The 13,726-nt window shown below is 51.1% G+C and overlaps 1 protein-coding gene across 3 annotated transcripts in view; it reads right to left on the bottom strand.

Moving 5' to 3' along the window:
* The window catches only part of FAM131B (family with sequence similarity 131 member B), a 26,248-nt gene continuing 12,522 nt past the window's right edge, over positions 1 to 13,726 (bottom strand). The window contains exons 1-7 of one of the 3 annotated variants that reach the window (XM_082473879.1): positions 7,126 to 7,359; positions 4,466 to 4,578; positions 4,127 to 4,162; positions 3,723 to 3,816; positions 3,208 to 3,405; positions 1,622 to 1,765; positions 1 to 1,403 (exon numbers count right to left, since the gene is read on the bottom strand). In XM_082473879.1, coding sequence (XP_082330005.1) covers positions 931 to 1,403; positions 1,622 to 1,765; positions 3,208 to 3,405; positions 3,723 to 3,816; positions 4,127 to 4,162; positions 4,466 to 4,578; positions 7,126 to 7,153 — 1,086 coding nt within the window. In that variant the 5' untranslated portion in view covers positions 7,154 to 7,359 and the 3' untranslated portion in view covers positions 1 to 930. Of the gene's footprint in view, positions 1,404 to 1,621; positions 1,766 to 3,207; positions 3,406 to 3,722; positions 3,817 to 4,126; positions 4,163 to 4,465; positions 4,579 to 7,125; positions 7,364 to 13,726 lie in introns of those variants that run through there. The other 2 variants (XM_082473880.1, XM_082473881.1) reach the window with 2 other exon arrangements.

The raw sequence follows: 13,726 nt of genomic DNA on the forward strand, positions 1-13,726 counted from the left end.
GAAAAGTGTAAACAGCTCCAGAGAATTAGGGGTGGATGGAGGGAGACACAGCCTCATGCTTCCCCATCTAGCCAGGACACCTGCATTCTGTGTCACCCCCACCCCCTCGGGGCCCCGGGGCTCCCAGAGCAGGAGATGGAAGAAGGCAGAAAAGGGAAGCAAGAGCTGGAGTAGCCAGCCCTGGCGGGGTCCTTTCCCAGGTCCTTAGGGTCCTCCTTTCAGCCACAGGATAGTCAAGATCCCAGAACAAGTGGCCATGTTTGTCCTCGGTCTCACCAGTGGCTGCCTGGTCTCTGGACAGGCCTTGTGCCCCTGTGCATCCCAGCGGCCACGTCCACCTCCTCTGTGACTCCGGATCTCAGAAGCCAAGTTACCTCTGAGGGCAGAGCCCCCGCACTCTAAAGAGACGTGGTCTGTATGTTGCTTCCCCTGTGCCCATCGAACCATGTCCAACAGCCCCTGAGGTCTGTTCCTCATAGGAGGGATGAGCTTGGGCCACAGCCAGAGAAAACAGTCGGGAAAAGCAAGAGTGACGTGGAGAAAGGAGGCCTTCAGGCAGCTGCAGTCAAGGCTCCTGGAAGACGAGATCAGGGAGCAAAGAACTGAGATCCAGGGGGCCGGCCACGGGCCGCTCTGCGCTCCTGTGCTCAGGATACACACTGGAGCTCCACCACCACAGACCCAGAAGCCCACAGCCAAGCAAAGTTCATGGCCGTCTAGTTGCCTGGGCCTCAGTTCCTGGACCTGTGGTCTCTACAGTGTAAGCCTGGATAAAATCCCACCCCGGCCCTCCGTTTTGCTGGCAAGGAGTCCTGGGCTCGTGACAGTCTTCTGCCCAGGTTTCAGCCGTACTGCTGGGGGAAGGGAGGGTGTGGGTGCAGCCCTGCCCCTCAGGTGGGAGTGGAAGGTGGGGCATTCAGTGGGAGGAAGCTAGTTGTTGGCCTCTCCCTCCTCCTCATCAAAGGACTGCACGCCTGAGGATGTGACGTCAGACACCTTCCGGCTGAGAGCGGTGGGCATCTCGGGGTCTTCTCGTGGGGAAAGCGACTCCAGGTCCCGGCATCCCGCATCCTCTTCCTCCTCGGGCGCCAACGGCCTCTTCTCCTCCTCAGCAGGGCCCCTTGCCAGGTCCACCCCGCCCACCCCTGGAGCCCAGTCGGTGTCTCCCCCCAGCAAAGCTGGAGGCTCCTGAGCAGAGTATCCGGAAGCAGGTTGGGAAGGTCCCATTTCGTGCAAGCTAGGCTGTGAGTCATCAAATGCAGGGCCGAGATAGGATCCTGTGGCTGGAGAGGCAATGAGGGACTGGTCACTTGCTTCCCAGGCATCCGATGACCCCAGACAGTACATGCCCTGGGACACGTAGGAGTGAGGCCATCCATCCATTGGGGCTTGAGCAAGGGCATCTGTAAAGAGAATCATGGCGGTTGGTGGGGTCACAGAATATCAAAGGCAGTAATAAAAACACAGAGAATTGAGGGTGAGATGTGGGGCGGGGGGTGAGAGAGGGAGTAGGAAAGCCTATATGAACAGAAAGTCATAGAACAGAGATGCGTGGAGGTAGCCTAGATAGTTGAGGAGGCCTCTTGGGCCTCTGGGGTCGGATTCTGGAACCATCCCTCACCCTGACTCTCCATCAACTCCTGGTAGTTGTCACTGTAATTGCAGCCCAATGGCTCCTGGGTGGAGTTGACACTCATGTCCTCACCATCCATGGAGGACCAGGCCATGAGAGTGGCCTCGGAGATAGCAAACTGTTCCATGACGCCTGGGAGAAGAAACGTAGTTAGCACGAGATACCTCGGGGAAGCCTTAGACACATGCATGGGGCGGGGGACATCAGTGCAGCGCTGTTCAATAGAAATATAACGCAAGCTACTTATGCAATTTTAAATTTTCTAGTAGCCATATTAAAAAAAATTAAAAAGAAATAGGTGAAATTAATTTTAATAATACATCTTATTTAACCTAATCTATATAAAACATTATCATTTCAATGTATAATCCATATAAAACTATTGAGATATTTTACATTCTTTTATTCATACGAAATCTTTGAAATCCAGTCGATATTTTACACTTACAGCACATCTCCATTCGGACTAGCCACATTTCAAGTTCTCAATAGCCACATGTGGCCAGTGGCTACTGTATTGGACAGCACAGCCTTGGTATATGCCCCGAAACAAGGCAAAATCGTGGGGGACTTCCCAGAAGGTCAGATTTAGGATTCCTAGGGGAAAGAGTTGGGGGGGTCTTCTGGTGAGATATCCTAAGGGATTGAAATTGGGGATTTCCAGAAGTTTATCTTTGGAATTTTTTTAGGAATGGTAGCTAGTGCTAGGTAGTCAAGGCCAGAGGAGTCTAAATGGGAGGGATTGTAGGTCCACAGTGGTATCAAGTTCAAGGTCTGGGAAGGACAAGGGAGGAAGGATAGAATAATGAAGATGGGTACACTTGGGGTTCCCATGTTGGTCAAAGCCGTAAGTTGAAGCTTACATTGCTAGCTGCCCTACACTACCCACTACATGTTTGTCTCCCCTCCCCACTGATATTTCTTCCACCACCCATACCACCAACCAAAGAACCCTCTTGTCTATTCCAGATCTATCATTTTTCCTAGGTATCTTATTGAGATCTGCCACTAGGGCTCGGGCAGGGTTGTAGGTACACCGTATGCCTGCCTCGTACCTATACTGAATAAAAGCTCCTCTGTACACACCCTCTCCTCACCCAGGTCCCTTGATCTTCTGGTGGTTGTCACAAGTAATGTGCCCTGTAATTGAATTCATGACTGCAATGTGCTGACGGGCAAAGGCTAGAAGAGAACCCCAAGGCTTTTCTTTCATTTTCATCATAAAACATGAGTAGAAGCACAGACTTTTGAAGCCTAAGACCCCTGCCTTTTATTTTTTTTCCTCCTGTACTGAGGGAATCCAGGGTTTGGACAGTCCCACCATGTAGGAGAGAAAGCATCAGGTGGACCTACAATCCCATGTTAATTCCCCTCAACTTCTGAGACGATAATAAAAATAAGTTTGAGGGTACTTAGAATAAACAAGTCAGAGTCCTTGAAATTAGAGCTAGTTGGGAAATTAAGTCTGATGGTATCACATGAACAGAGCCAATCCTGCCATAGGGGATCAGGCTGAAGGGTCGGTCTCTGGCCATCCTGAAAATGTGTCTCTTGAGGGGCTGGGGAACAAGTACCTGCTAGGAAACGTGCCTCCTTCTCGCCATCGCTGAGGTCGGAGTAGGCATCTGTATCCCTGCGCACGGCCTCGTGGCTGTGTTGCGGCTGAATGGCTGGTGCCTTCCCCCAGCCCTGCCACTCAATCATGTGAGCCACCCGGCCCTGCCCCATGGCTGTGGGCTTTGTCACATGGTCCTTCATGCTTCGCGAAATCCCTGAGGGGCCAGACATTCCCCAGGTCCTCCAGAACATCACACAATACCCACACCAGATCTGCCCCTCCCCCGCCCCCGCCCCCGCCATTACCCCCACCCTAGTCCCATGGGACTCCATCCCATGAAGGGGGCAGGTATGCTCTAAGACTCTGTCTATGAGGGGCAGCCTGGAGGATGGGAGAGGCTTGACAGAAAGGGCAAATAGGTCCGGGGTCTGGGGATGAGGGTCTTCTTCAGGTCTGAAGGGGCAGGGAGACTGAGACCAGGAGCCCCTAGGGAGTCTCCTGTCTGCACGCATGCCCAGGTCAGAGTCTCACCTGAGAACGATGACTTGGCCAGGGCCCCAATGCCATAGGCGTTAGAGTTTCGCTTAAGCTTCGGAAGAATGGAAGTGGTGTCCTCCATGGAGAGCTGGGATAGGGAATGTGGGAGGAGGGGCAGAGGAATAAGAGGGTATGGGGTGCTTTATATGTGGAGGACAGTCCACGGTTTCCAGGAGGAAGGATATGAGCTAGGCGGGTGGTAAGGCTACCATTATACCCAGGAGTCCCTAGGAGGCCTATCCCCCAACCACCCTTGAAAGTCTGGGGGTAGGTAAAGAAGGTGAGGGCTCCCAGTGCCCGCTGGAGGAAGGGGGCGCTGTGCTCTATGGCAGCAGATGGGAGAGAACAAGGAAGAGGAGTTAGGGGGGACTGGAGAGGTCTGGGGGGGCTGCACTCACATTGATGCCATCCCAGGAGAAGTCAGTCCGGGTTTGCTGTGAGGAAAGAGGAGAGGGAGTGGGTACCCGGGGCACTTCCTCAGAGGGGCTTCCAGAAGTGTGTGAAGTAGGGAGGGCTTTCCTGAGATTAACACAGGGAATTGGGATCTCAGCGAGGAGCATTTGGCTTGTGTTTGAGGAAAGGAGGAGAGATGTTCTGTGAGCGTGTCAGTCTGGAGGTGTGTTTGGGAGGCTGGCCTGGGATTGAGGAAGGTGGCTGAAGGACTAGGCTTATGCATGGTGGCTCCGGGGGTGTTCCCGAGGTCCCTTGGGAGGGCGGCTGGGCGCCGAGGGCCTCACCTCAGCGGATGGCCGGTGGAGACTGCTCCCGTGCAGCGAGCTGGTGCTCATGTCCATGTTGATCTGGTCCACATCCTTGAGGCCCTTCCATTCCACGGCAATCACCTCATTTCCTGAGACGGGCACATGCTTAGCTGCTTCCCTTTCACCTCCCTATGCCCACCCCGGAGGCCCCTCCTCGTTCTTTTCCTTCAGAATGCTGAAGCCACAAATGGGGGCCAGGCCCTCCAGACCCCTCCCTACCCTCCCGCTACCACTCCCTCTTCTGATCGCCTATTTTCTTTTACATCCCCACTCGCCCCAAATTTTTGTTAGGAGACATAATAATGCTGAGCTCAATCAAGAACAGCACACTCGGAAAAAGTGTTCTGTGGCCTTATTTGTTGTTGTTTACATGGAAGGGCCAGTGGCTGGGTTTTGGAAGGAAAACACGTCTCCATTCGATCCTGAGGAATCTCTGAGGGTTTCTGTACGGGAGTGCACGGGAGCTGTGCTTTTCCTCTAATATGTTCCTGCACGTAAGGGCAGAACTTCTCCAGGGGCAAGCTTCCCTACGTGTTGGCTTTATTATTTGTGAGGTGGAAGGATTGCATCTTCCCTAGTGGACCCTCCAGAGGAGTTGGTGGATTTGTCTGACAGGAAGGAGATTTGGTGGGGATAGAGGCAAGAGCTGGGTGTGTACACCTAGAAGCAATGAGAGCAGAGAAAGCAAAGAGTGAGATGGAATCATTTTACCTGACTCTTGGGAGACAAGTGATGGATTAAAGAGGAGAGAAGGGGGACAGCAGGAGGAGAGCAGGGGACTTTTTTAAATAGGAACTAAAAGAATAGGAATTCGAGTCAGAGAGAAGACAAAAGACAATGGGAGAGGGTCGACAGGGTTTGAGGGCTGACTGGCAAACTGGAGGACCTAGGAAGATGGTAATTCTGCAGCCGAGGCCACAGCTCCTTGTAAAGGGAGACTGCTGTCGTGAGGGGTGGGTATGCCAACTGGAAGCCTTGGGGAAGAATCACTTGGGTGGTAGACCCAAGTGAACCACCTGACCTTATAGATCTTTTCTACACATAAAGTTTTTTGATTCTGAATTTAGGATTAGGCGTCCACTCTTGAGGAGGGGTGAATTGAATGGGGTCTTGGGCAACAGGAGGCATTTGGCATGCAACAACATAGCTGCTGCAAGAGGAAGGGATTGTGCTTGACAGGTCTGAGAGAGGTAGGGCCCCTCCAAAGTGGGCACACTCTCCCTTGGGGCTACAGGGGAATGGTGAGACGGGTCAGACCAGAGGCTGTGGCTGGGAGGGAAGAGGAAAGACGGACATCTGGGCGGACAGAGCAGGAATGGGGCAGGCAGAGGACAACCTCTGAGGGGAAGGGAGATGGCGAGGGCAGAGTGGGAGAGAGGGGTGGGGGGGGTGGCCTTTGTAGAAGAGGGAGAGCTGAGTCAGAGCCGTGGGGGGCAGGGAGGGGGAGGGAAAGAACCCAGAGAAGAGGGGAAAGCAGAGGAGGAAGTGGGGGTATCCATGGAAATAAATCGGGTCTCAGAGAAATCAGGCTTCCGGAGAGTGAGTTTGTTTGTAATAATAATACGAATTATTCTCTCAGCCTGAGGTCACTGTGGCATGTAGGCGGGAGAAATTGGGAGTTGGAATAGGAAAAATTGGGGGGTTGGGGAGAGGGTTGAATCAATCTGCTGAGCCGTGAGAGCTGAGTGGGTGCATGGGGTGGAGGAGAAGGCACTGGGTAGCAAGGCAAATGCTGAGGCGAGAAGAATTCGGAGGCGCCTCTCTTCCTTCCCCCGGTCAAAGGTAAATAAAGAGCTGGCCCCGCCCCGCCAGCCCCCGCTGACAGGTGCAGTCAGGTCCCCGGGTTCCCTGGCTCGGCCAGCCCCACCCTCCTGGGAGCGGGCTCCCGACCCCTCTCTGGCCCTCGAACCCCCTGCCTCCCCCCGGCGTCCCCGGCTCTTCCCCTCCACCCCAACCCAGCCCGGCCCCATTCCCTTCGGCCGTGGAACCCATTCCCCTCCCCGAGGCACCAGGCTCACCCCGCCCCCGCCCCGGAGGGAAAATGCACGTGAACAAAGCAAATGGGGGAGGCAGAAACGAGCGAAAAAGGCAACGGAGAGGGAAAGAGATGGGGGCAAAACACCCAAGCCAGATGGAGGCGGGGCGGGGGTGGGGGGCGTGCGAAAAGGACTCGGGGCTGAGACTGAGACTGGGGGTCCTTAGAACGGGGGTTGCTCCAGAAATGGAGGTGGGGCGAGGAGGCGCTGGGAAAGGCAGAGTCGAGGCCGATGGCCTGGAGATGGAGGGTGCGGGCACGGGAGAGTCGGGGAGAGCGACGGAGGAGAGAGAGGAGGTTGGCGGGTAGATGATGGAGAGGGACCGCGCCTGGGCAAGGGCAATGGAAGGAAGCCGGAGGGAGACGGAGGGAACGGAGAGTCCAGAGGGATGCAAGGCCCGGAGGCGCGAGGGGAGAGCGGGGAGGAGAGAGGGAGGCAGGGACCGCGAGGGCACAGAGGGAAAGTGAGGGAGCGCGGCGGGGCCGGGCGGTGCGGAGAGAGGGAGCCGGAGGGGCGCGGGGATTGGTGGGGGTGGGGGCCAGAGGACCAGACCCCGCCGAGCCCTGCCTCCGCCCGCGCCCGCGCCGCCGCGGTACCCACCCACGGTCCGGGAGCCGATGCAGCCCATGGCTCCGGGCCTCCAGGCCGGGCCCTCACCGACGCGGGGCGGGCGCCGGGGGGAGCACCGGGAGCCGCGCCGCCGCCCCAGCCGCTCTGCAGCGCCGCGGCTGTCTCCGCTCGGCTCCGCTCCCCCCTCCCCTCTCCATCCCTCCCCACGGCAGCCTCCGTCGTCGCCGCCGCCGCCGCCGCCGCCGCCGCCGCCGCCTGGCTCCCCCGCCCCGGCTCGGCTCGCGGCGGCGGGGAGGGGGCGGCCCGGGGATTGGCTGCGCCGGCGCCTCCCCGCCCTGCCCTCGACCCCGCCGCCGCGCTCCCTCGGGGAGCCGGGCTGTCTGGGGGCCTTGCCGCCGCTTGCCTCTCTCGCCCTTCCCCAGACCCACTCGGGGGCTGCTCGCCGGTTCCCCGCTGGGCTCGCGCCCGGGTGCTGCTGGAGACCCGGAGGATGCCCGCCTTGGGTCTCAGGAGCCGGGTAAAGAACCCCGGGCCCACCCTTCGGATCTGGGGGATTGATTTTGAGGCTCGGGGTTGGGGATGTCTACTGAGAAAGTGGGGCGGGAGTGAGAATAAAGCCTGGATGAAGGGCCTTGGCAGCTAAATTCCGCAAACACTTGTTTTCTTCCTGGGGCTGCATCTGGGACACAAACGGGAGCGTGATTGGATACAGCTCCGGTTGCTCTGCGTTTCCTGTGCTCTGTTTTATCCACCCAAACAGATCGCGAAGTCTTTGCAAGTGGATCGTGTTTTAGACTTCCCGGTGCTCGGCGCTCGCGGGAAAATCGGGCATGGGTGTGGGGATGGTGCAGGTAATCTTACTCCAGTTCTGATCGGGGAGGGGGATAGAAGATAATTCAATCCCATCTCGAGGAAAATAAAAATGTCAGGACCTGAGGCTGGCTAGAAGACAGTTTTATATCCAATGTAACTTTTCTGAGCCTCGGTCTTCTCTGACAAACGAGCGCAAGGATGTCAGAAGAGGTCAAGAGCGTGGTGGATTGCCCTCTCGCTAGTGGGGTCGGATGGGGTAGGTACCAAGGGCCTCTTGGGTAAGAGACAGAGAGACATCTAAGTGGCAAGGGTTAGGTGGGCACTACAGTTACAGCAGGCAAGAAGTGGAATCCAGAAAAGTCGCATGAGAGAAGAAGGAGACCCTTTTATCTAAGCAGTACCCCAAAGTGCGAGAGAGCAGACTTGGTGAGCGCCAATGTCAGAAGCAAATGCTAGTCTACGATCTGTTTGCTGCCCACCTGATTTTATGTCCCTCCTGAGGTTGGACAGGGAATAGGGCAGTGGGCCGGGGGGCCCTGGTGTGGACATGGAACAGGGAGAGAGACCAAGTCTTTATGGATGCAATTTTTTGATCTTTAGATTATGAATAGGAAGCTAAACTTTAGGGTGATAACCACTGCCTTCTGTGGAATCCCAGACGAGAGATATAGGGGAAGATACTAATAACTTAATTGCAGATCTAGGAGATAGGATGATGGAAAGGGAACTAATCTTTGGTCTCTGTGCATGAAGAAACAAACCAAATCTACATCTATAGAACCATGAGAGAGAAGAGAGAAAGGTCATTGGTGGGTGGGCTTAGATTTTAATTGTCCAGTATGCTTCGTGGCAGGATCTGCTATCTTATTTTGACAGTGGAGGCAATTAGAAAGTATTTTCCACCCCCCATGTCAGCTTTTGTTGGTTATACAAAAGAGGTACTAAGTGGTTTCTGCCCTCCTGGAATATAGTGTCTAGATGCAAAAGAAAGAAAATGGAAAGATGGTTAAAAAAAAAAAAAAAAAGATAAAAGGAAGAAACAGCCTCCATTACTATAGTAATGCTCCCAAACCCCTATTGTTTGAGCAGAGAAGGCACTGACTCTCCAGGTCAGGAGTAATGGGCCAGGTGGCCAGCTCTGCTCATGCCTTCTCACCTGAAACTGCTCTTCCCTTGGGGTGCTTTCTGATTCCACTATTCTCAGTATTACTCTGGTCCAAACATGGATACAAACCCTTCCTTGGGTCCCCTTAGCACAGCTGTATAAGGCTGGATTTATCCAAATGGTTTAAATCAAGTCAGCACAAGGGATCCCAGGTCTAGAAGACTCAGTCCCATCCCATATTCTGTCTTAAAGGTATTTCCAGCATCAGAGAAAAGGAGACTATCATAGGCACAACACTGGCATGCTTCCTTCCTGCTTCTTGTACTGAATCCTCTTACTTCTCACCATTTAGAGACATTCTTCCAGTCTCTTTGCTGTGTTCTGAGCCAAGGTCAAAGATTCTAGTTCTGTTATGAACAGGAACAACCTTTCTGGAGGACAATTTGACCGTACAGATCGAAAAATCTTTAAAATATGCATTACTATTGTTACTAAGTTGTGACACAGCAATTCCATTTATAGAAGTAGTCTAAGAAAATAAAAATAGCATGTGGACAAAGATTAAATCTACAGCATCCATCAGAGCACAATTTCATAATAATTATAAAGATTGTACATAGCCCACATGTTCAAACCTGGGGCTTAATTAAATAAATTATGCTATATGCCTGTAACAGAATATTATGGAGCCATTAATACTATCTTATAACTGTATTTGTTGAAAATTATTCATGATACATTGTGATATTATAAAAAAGCAGGCTATAAGAATTACAGTATATCAATTTTTGTTTAAAAATCACACACACACACATACGTACACACACATAGATTCTTCTCCTGCCTTTTGTCAGGCTTTCCATCCCAAATAATTTATGGGATTCCTTGAAGAAAGCCTATGTTTTACAAACGTCCAATTCCACTCATCAGTCACAGATTAACTCTCAATGAAATTACAATATTAATCAGTCCATTTCCAAGTCTAAAAATATAGGACTTTGGCAGAATGCCCAAGCATGACACTGGCACTTCCTTATTGGTTCCCTTTGGGACACAACACCAAGGTGAAATTACGCTTCCATCCTCTCTGTGGTTGCTGCTTCGTGCTCCTAATCTCCTGTGGACAGGTCTTGGACAGAAGGACAAACCAAGTTGAGAGCCAGTGCTGCCTAAAATGGGGACTCTTGTCCCAGGATTCATGAACAGAATCCAGAATCCATAACCTTGGATGGGAAAAAAAATTATGTTCACTGCCTTGTAACTGAAATTCCCCATGCACTTAAATTAGGCATGTAGGCAGCAAACCATAGTCGTATTAGAGGTATTGTACTGTGTCTTTATCAGCCATGAAAATTGCAGATGTTTCTATTATACAACAGTTGTTGCAGATTTTTTACAATATCCTTTATGTTCGTCACTACTTTGAAATTATAGTAGTATTGAACCTGCCTCTACGTTTACTTATTTAATGCTTTTATAAAGAAGCAGATATACTACTATACCACAATTTTATAACTGTATTTTTATATAATTGGTACCCTTTGTAATCTGTATTTTGTTTTATGCATTTAATATTATTCTGAGAGGGAAACCATGGATTTTCCAGATTGCCAAGGGATCCAGGGCACAAAAAAGTTTAAGAACCCCTGGCCTCTAAATATTTGGTGGTGATAGTGGTGGTTGAGGTCTCTAATTCTGCAAGAGCTTAATAGTCCGGTTAGTAGTACCACCTTAAAGGACCAAGCAAGATACTTATCATCCCATTTTGAAGACTGGGTCCCCAAGAACAAATATATGTCCCTTTTTATCTGCAGGACTGAAAGAGACACACCAAAGGCAGGACTGCCCCCCCAAAATGGAGAGGCAGCTCTAAAACATGACACCAAAGACCTGTACTATCACAAAGTACTGATGACAGGAGCATCTCAGTTCCTACTTATCAACATCTGTGAATTGTATCTGAGTCTGTATCTCGAGGCAACAAGTAGGTGATTCAGGCTGCTTCCAAATTTAGTCAGCTTGGGGGCAGCCCTTAGTGGCTCACAGGAGGCCCTATTTGCTTAAGGCACCAGAAGTGGGTGTGCTGATACTAGAGAAGCTCAGTAAAAGGGCTGGGGTAGATTGTTTGGCAGTGGCTTGCCTGGAATAGCATGGGGTCTGGGTGGAAATCAGAAGAGTCTGAGAAAGGGGATGGAAGTCTGTATTCTTTTAAAAGGGATTAATTTCCTCAATACCCAGTGAACAGGAAGACGAAGACTGGGGCGTGGGGGTTGGGTTGCTGACACATCAAGGCAGACTCAGACTTAAGTCATGGATGAGTCCACGGCGGGAATGTTGGTAGTGTGTAAGTTGTATTTCCACGGAATAGGAAGTGGCCACAGAATCTGTGCTGGTGGTCTGTGGAGCTCTCTTTCCCACGCCCACCGTCAGCTGGATTCCCAATGGAATTAGTAGATGTGGTTCCTGGCTGTTATGCTGGGGCAGGGGGTTTCCTGAGCAGAAAAGTTTGCTGAGGAAGGAAGGACTTCTCAGGGCAGCTAGTTATGTAGAATGACATGTTCCATAGCAGAAATTCTCTGGTTTCAAATGAGCCTAAAGACCTCATTTGACCAATCTCTGTTCTGTTGAACACCAAGGAAGATAAAACCTTTTACACCAGCACAGGTTATTGTGCGTTTGACTTTTTAGATGAGGTCTGAAACCTTTGCAAAATATTAGGGATTTAAGGTGAGCTCATTCCAGTGTGGAGTACGATAAGGAAGCTTAGTAGCGTGGGTGGTGGTGGCTCCCCCACTCACCCCTGCCCACCTTGGTTCTGTCCCCAGGTGCACACCTCCCTACATGAGCCAAAGCTTCCAGGGGCGGGTCAGCAGGACTGAATACGCATTTCGCAGGAAGGATCCTATGGTTCCCATTCAGCAGAGAAGAATGCTTGAACAAATGTTTCCCTGGTGACTCTAATAGTCTATTCTTTAGATTATCAAGGGAATGCATTTGCCCTGTCTTTTCTTGGAGAAACAGGACTGTGGGAAAGTCTGGAACAGAATCACGTCAGATTTGGAGGTATTATCCAAACATTCTGATGAGAAAAGCCTGGGTTCTGGGCTGATGGGCTCCTACGTCTCTCTCAGAGAAGGGGAGGGTTTAATCCAGAGGACCTGGAACAGTGTCTGTGCTTTACTGCTTCCTGCCCCAAAGCATATGCAGGGGCTCAGGGTACCATCATCATGTCCTGGTCACAGGCAGCAGCAGACCAGGCAGGATGCCAGGACCAAGGAAGCAGGCCTAGAGTTTGGGCAACCATGAGTCAGAGGCCAGGTAGGCAATCGACACTGGAGTTCATCAATCCCAGACAGCTGGACCAGATGGGATCTTTAGAGATCAAGCGAGTTCTCAGCACTCATAAATCCCAGAGCCACTGACAGAGCAAGGAAGAATCAAATAGGTAACATCAGGCAGTTGCTTCTTCTAGCCACAGTGACCAGAAAACTGGGTTTATGGAAGGAGTAGGAGTAATTTCTGCATTCTAAGGTAAGAGCTGGAATTTGCCACTTGATCTTTCTCTCCCTGTATCTCTCAAGTTTCCTTCACAGCCAACGTTTTTGAAAGAACTTCTGACATTCATCTTCAGTTCCTCACCTCCATTCAGCCCTCATCCCACTCCAATCTGGCATCTTCACCCTCCTGAAACAGCTCACACAGGGGTCTCCTATATCCTCTATGTCAGTAGATTTTGTTCATTTCTAATCTTTGCACATCAGGAGCATTCCACACTGTTGACCACTCCCTTGTCCCCACTCTTTCCTGGTTTTCTACCTGCCTTTCTGACTGCTCGTTAATTCATTCCATTCATTCATTCATTCTATATTACAGGTATTTATTGAGCTCCTACTATATGTCAGTACTATTCTAGGCGGTAGAAGCTGAAACTCATGCCTTTATGGGGCTTAGAGTCTAGTGAGAAGCAGTGGAAAGGAGACAGCAATAAGCGAATTAGATAAGTGATGTAGTGGTTTTTGGTGCTGAAACCCAGGACTGAATGATATATTTAAGGTGATAAATGATATGAAGAAAAGTGAAGGAAAGGAGATAACCAGTAAAGCGTGTTGGTATATGTAGTTCTAAATACAGTGGTCAGGGATGGCCTCACTGAGAAGGTGGCATTTGAGGAAAGACGAGAAGGAGATAATAGAGTGATCAAGGCAGATGTCTGGGGAAGAGCCTTCCAAGCAGAGGGAACAGCAAGTGCAAAGCTCAGAGGTGGGAATGTGCTTTGCACATTGGAAGGAGAGCAGAGAGAACAGTGTGGCTGAAGAATGAGTCACAGGAGATGAGCTCAGAGAATAGGTGGGGCCAGTTTGGGGAGAGCCTTGTACTCTGCTATAACTTTGCTCCCTGATTTCAAACTATATCACAATGCTATAGTAATTAAGACAGTATGGTACTGGCATAGAAACAGACATATAGATCAATGGAATAGAATAAAAAGCCCAGAAATAAGTCCACCCATATATGGCCAATTAATTTCTGACAAAGGAGCTAAGAATATACAATGGGGAAAGGACAGTCTTCAATACATAGTGGTGAGAAAACTGACAAGCCACATGCAAAAGTATGAAACTCGACCACTGTCTTACACCATACACAGAAGTTAACTCAAAATGGATTAAAGACTTGAATGTAAGACCTAAAACCATAAAACTCCTTGAAGAA

This window comes from Balaenoptera physalus, assembly GCF_965194825.1.
Source record: "Balaenoptera physalus genome assembly, chromosome: 8".
NCBI lineage: Eukaryota > Metazoa > Chordata > Mammalia > Artiodactyla > Balaenopteridae > Balaenoptera > Balaenoptera physalus.